Source organism: Myotis davidii, unplaced genomic scaffold, assembly GCF_000327345.1.
Source record: "Myotis davidii unplaced genomic scaffold, ASM32734v1 scaffold356, whole genome shotgun sequence".
Taxonomy (NCBI): Eukaryota; Metazoa; Chordata; class Mammalia; order Chiroptera; family Vespertilionidae; genus Myotis; species Myotis davidii.
The window spans coordinates 232,625-237,739 of record NW_006288188.1 but is presented as its reverse complement, the minus strand read 5'-3'; the positions used below and the strand labels follow the sequence as shown (position 1 = coordinate 237,739).

The following is a 5,115-nucleotide window of genomic DNA, read 5'->3' as shown; positions in this document are numbered from 1 at the left end:
AAGTGGTATTGCCATGGAGATCCCAGGAAGGACTGCTCCAGCAGGAGATGGCTACATAAGAAGAGGTTCATGCAAAACTTCTAACTGGCACTTCCCATGAGAAGATGGGCATAACAAGAACTGATGCTGTTGGAAATACATATTCTTCAACTTGATCCAACAAAGTGCTTTAATATGTAACATCTCTCAGTAAAATACAGTTTTATATGTGGCTTTAAAATTCTATTTATAAACCATTAAATACTAATAAACCATAGCATCTAATACCTAAAATAAAACATTTTTATATATTGAAAGATATTCTACTGGATGGCATTATAGAAAATTGACCCAAGGTTTATCACTTTCTCAATAATGTTTAGATTGGTAGTTTTCAATGGCAAGAGTGTGCTGTTTATAAACTTTTAAATACATCTACTCCTACTCTAGCAGAAAAGATATGTAGTAAGTAAATAGGCTAAGCATTCCCATTCAGTTAATATGTTATGGGTTAATGTGCTAACTGCTCCCCTTCACCTGTTCATTCATCCATGTGCAAGCAAAATTAAGGGGCATATAAGATAGGATTAAGTAACCATTTAAAAAAAGTTAACCAGGAATATATTGATACAAAATAATGTCAGGAACCCAGAAAGGCAGGAATGCAGGGCTGTGTGGACTTGGGAATATTTCTTCTTTTTTTAATTCAGAAAATTGTATTTTTATTAAGACATGCTTACTCGGGATATTTTGCTATTTTTAAAATCTTCCTTTTCAAAATATAGAAGGAATCAAGATAGACTATCCATGCCACACACTATTCAATTTCTCATTAAGCTTAGCTTTTCCCTTGGAAAGTATTTGATCCAATTAAACCCTCTCAGTTGCTGGGAAATAAGCCAGCTGTTCTCTAACACCAGCATAGAAGTCAGGCAATGAACCTGCCATTTCTATGAGGGAAAATTCCAATCAAAATTTTTCTGTTTTGAAGTTCCCAGTCATCAAGTTTGCACTGTATGTCACCAAGAAGCATTTTTTTAAAATCTCATTTGTAACAACATGCTAACTAAAGTTATAATAATTATATTAGAACAGAAGCACACACACACAAAAAAGATTGTGGAAAAGCTGGCACATTCTCTAATATGTTATATTTAAATAAATGGTTTCCTTAAAGCTAAGAGGCCCATTGACAAAATCCCCAAAACAAGTTTTCTAAGACAGGTAAATTTTCAGAATAAATGGGGGTGAGGGGGAAATAATTGCTTCTCAGAGAAACATAGTTCCTACTCACCATCATAAACACAAAGGAGATGGTCATGAGAAGGGTTGCTATCGATACCACACTCTGACCTGCTGCTATGGCCAGTGCCATAGAACTGGACGCGTAAGCCACAATCATAAGGGTAAATATCATGATAAAGAAGGCCTCCACCTTCGGTTTCAATCCTTAGGAAGGAAAGAGGGTGTTAATCCAACCACCTAGGTCCCTGTGTGTTAGGGAATTGTTTATTGTGTAAATATTTAGAGAAATGAATATCAGATTTTTAAAAATTCATCCTCTATCCAACCACCGCGAGTCACCAATTTCATTGCCCCCCTCAAATATAACTGTATAAAAATATGATACAGTTTTCTTTTTAATACTACTGCATAGGCACATTTTCATGTAACTCCTAATTTCCCTGTTGCACAATTATTACCAATTTCTGAGTGCTGAGATGGAGGGCTGGAGGCTACACACCTGGCCAGAATTCTACTGCCTTCTCGCTAAGAAGGACACTTGTCAAGAGCACATGCTTTCCCCCCAGATATCACCTTCCTCACAGTTTGCTGTAGCAGTGACAGTGAAGAAACTGGGAGATCAGGATCCCATGACCTCCAGGCATTTCACTCTCTGAGGAAGTGCTGCCAGGTCTCTGAGACAAATACCACAGAGCTTGGGACTGAGGGTGGGGTTAAATGAAGTTTCACAAAACTACTGTATTAGCAATAATGGGGCACTATTATGGGTCATACACTCTATTGAAGCACTATTGGAGCAGCCACAAGAACACTAGTCAGGAGCTGAGGATCCATGTTCTGTGCCTAATTGTTTAAGACACACCCCTATTTGTAAAATTGTTCAAGGTTTCACTATTACCTAGGAGATAATGTAAAAATCAGTAATGAGGCATAAAAAATACTTAACCCAGCTATGCAGAAATACAAAAATGCTGTGTGTGTATATATACAGTGAAATATATGGAAGTCCAAGCCTGGGAGAAGCCTAAACACAATGCACAAATGAATCCATCTACATCTATTAAAAATGTATTTTTATCAAAGCAATACACCCCAAAATCTCATTCTTTCACTATACATACAGATATATATATAAATTCCCCAGCTCCAGCTCCTCCAGCACAGTCTCAAATAGTTTATGAATTCTTTCCATGTCTGTATATGACACATACCATCACTGAGTAAAATATCCTATCAAATAAAGAGGTAATATGCAAATTGACCATCACTCCAACACACAAAGATGGCCGCCCCCATGTGGACACAAGATGGCCAGCAGGGGAAGGCAGTTGGGGGCAATCAGGCCTACAGGGGAGGACAGTTAGGGGTGCGGGCCGGCAGAGGAGGGCAGTTGGGAGCAACCAGGCCTGCAGGGGAGGGCAGTTAGGGGGGGACCAGATCTGCAGGGGAGGGCAGTTGGGTGCAACCAGGCCTGCAGGGGAGGACAGTTGTGGTCAACCAGGCTGTCAGGGGGGCAGTTAAGAGTCTATCAGGCTGGCAGGGGAGTGGTGAGAGGGTGATCAGGCTGGCAGGCAGAAGCAGTTAGGGGCAATCAGGCAGGCAGGCAGGCAAGCAGTTGGGAGCCAGCAGTCCTGGATTGTGAGAGGGATGTCTGACTGCCCGTTAAGGTGGCACTCTCATTCTTTCACTATACATACAGATATATATATAAATTCCCCAGCTCCAGCTCCTCCAGCACAGTCTCAAATAGTTTATGAATTCTTTCCATGTCTGTATATGACACATACCATCACTGAGTAAAATATCCTATCAAATAAAGAGGTAATATGCAAATTGACCATCACTCCAACACACAAAGATGGCCGCCCCCATGTGGACACAAGATGGCCAGCAGGGGAAGGCAGTTGGGGGCAATCAGGCCTACAGGGGAGGACAGTTAGGGGTGCGGGCTGGCAGAGGAGGGCAGTTGGGAGCAACCAGGCCTGCAGGGGAGGGCAGTTAGGGGGGGACCAGATCTGCAGGGGAGGGCAGTTGGGTGCAACCAGGCCTGCAGGGGAGGACAGTTGGGGTCAACCAGGCTGTCAGGGGAGCAGTTAAGAGTCTTCCATGTACGAATTTCGTGCACTGGGCCTCTAGTAGTTTCATAAATAGGTGTACAAGTTAGTTTAGGAAAAGTCTTGACATAAATATCCTCAGAGAAAAGTTACTTCAGAGGGTACAAAATAGAGAGATGCTTCCTTATATCATGGCATGGGTCATAGTTTTGGGGACCAAAGACATGCTTGCAAAAAAAAAATTAACTTCCTCTCACATCCAAGACTATAGACTCATACTTTCTGTCTTATTGCTTACCTAACAAGAAGTATATTGTACAAGTAAATATGATACTTGGTATCATCCTCATCGGCAGTAAATCAGATAGGAGTTTCCCAAAGAAATAAGATGACACTCTGTAGTATCCACTGATATATTCATGCCTAAAAACAAAAATGCACACCATGCATCCCACTTTAGTTTAAGAAGGCGCAGGCTGGATGATTAAACCATTTGCTGTCCTGATTTCTGCTGCCAGCAGAGGTCCAACAGCTACAGCTTCTCACATCCTCCAGGTTAACCCACCACCTTCACCCAGTCGGCATCAGGCACCATCTCAGGGGCACGCCTTCCCTGAGACCCGGTTCCCAAGAGCTCTGTGCAAGGACCCCTCTTCAATTTACAATTCATCCCACTACTTTCTCTCTACCAAGCCCCTCAAACTCTTCGTGTCAAGGTCCTCATGACTTCTTATTTGCTAACACAAATAGATCCTTTTCAACCTCCATTGCTTGCATTCTCTGTACCGCTGTCCTTGTGGCTGTGCCCTAATCTTTAAACTCCCTTTCCCCTTGGTCTCAGGCCCCACATGCTCATGATGTCCCTCCCAGCCCCAGGCTGCTTTTTCTCAATGAACACTGGTAATCCCAGGGACCAATCCGTGGCCAACTTCTGGATGTGACCAGTGTGACCACCAGCCCTGACAGTGGACAGCGCCCTTCCTGGAACAGAGCCACGCTCACATGAAGAGCTTTTTCTCCACCACGAAGAGCTCCACGGCTGTTATGCTGCTGAAACACTGGTTGGTGGTCAGGAAGAAGAGCACCCCAGCTCTGCGGAGAGAGAAGAGGAAGAAAAGCGCTGCGTCAATTACACATTCTTAGGTCATTCCTACCTGCTGTACTGTTTCCTCACATGAGATCTAATGACATTAACTGCTCGTTTCCTCACATGATATCTCCGACATTAACTGCTCAGGTTAAAACGGTGAGGGAGGGGAAGAGTGAGTCCCCTCAGGTCTCTCCCCATCCCAGTGTCTCCACAGTGGTGCCCCTGGGACTCCATAGAGCACAGTTTGAATTTCATAGTCCTGGGTTGGCATGGATTGAATTGTGCCCTCCCTATGTTGAAACCCTACCCCTCAATGTGATATTTAGAGGTGGCATCTTTGGAAGGTAAGTTTAGATGAGGTCATGAGGGTAAGTCCCTCATGACAACATTAGTGCCCGTAGAAAAAAAGGAGATTTTTCAGAGCTCTCTCTGTGCAAGGACACAGCAGGAAGGAGCAAGCCAGAAGAACGTCTTCATCAGAACCCAAACATATTGGCATCCTACTCTCTAGAATTGTAAGAAATACATTTCTGTTGTTTAACCCATCCCATCTGTGGTTCTTTGTTATGGCAGCCAAGGTGATGATTACCTCGGTCATAAACATGCTACCACCATTCATTTGAACTAACAAAAACACAAGTACCATCCTAATGTAGAAATAGCCAAATAAAGAAAGTCTGCAAAGGTTAAAACCTCCATTAGCCACTTTGTTAAAGTTGAGTAAAGAAGAAACTAAGACGAGGAGTC

The 5,115-nt window shown here is 43.0% G+C and overlaps 1 protein-coding gene across 1 annotated transcript in view; it reads right to left on the bottom strand.

Moving 5' to 3' along the window:
* The window catches only part of LOC102761301 (ATP-binding cassette sub-family G member 2), a 42,192-nt gene that overhangs the window by 3,891 nt on the left and 33,186 nt on the right, over positions 1–5,115 (bottom strand). The window contains exons 10-12 of the mRNA XM_006760041.2: positions 4,281–4,370; positions 3,577–3,701; positions 1,274–1,428 (exon numbers count right to left, since the gene is read on the bottom strand). Coding sequence (XP_006760104.1) covers positions 1,274–1,428; positions 3,577–3,701; positions 4,281–4,370 — 370 coding nt within the window. The remainder of the gene's footprint in view (positions 1–1,273; positions 1,429–3,576; positions 3,702–4,280; positions 4,371–5,115) is intronic.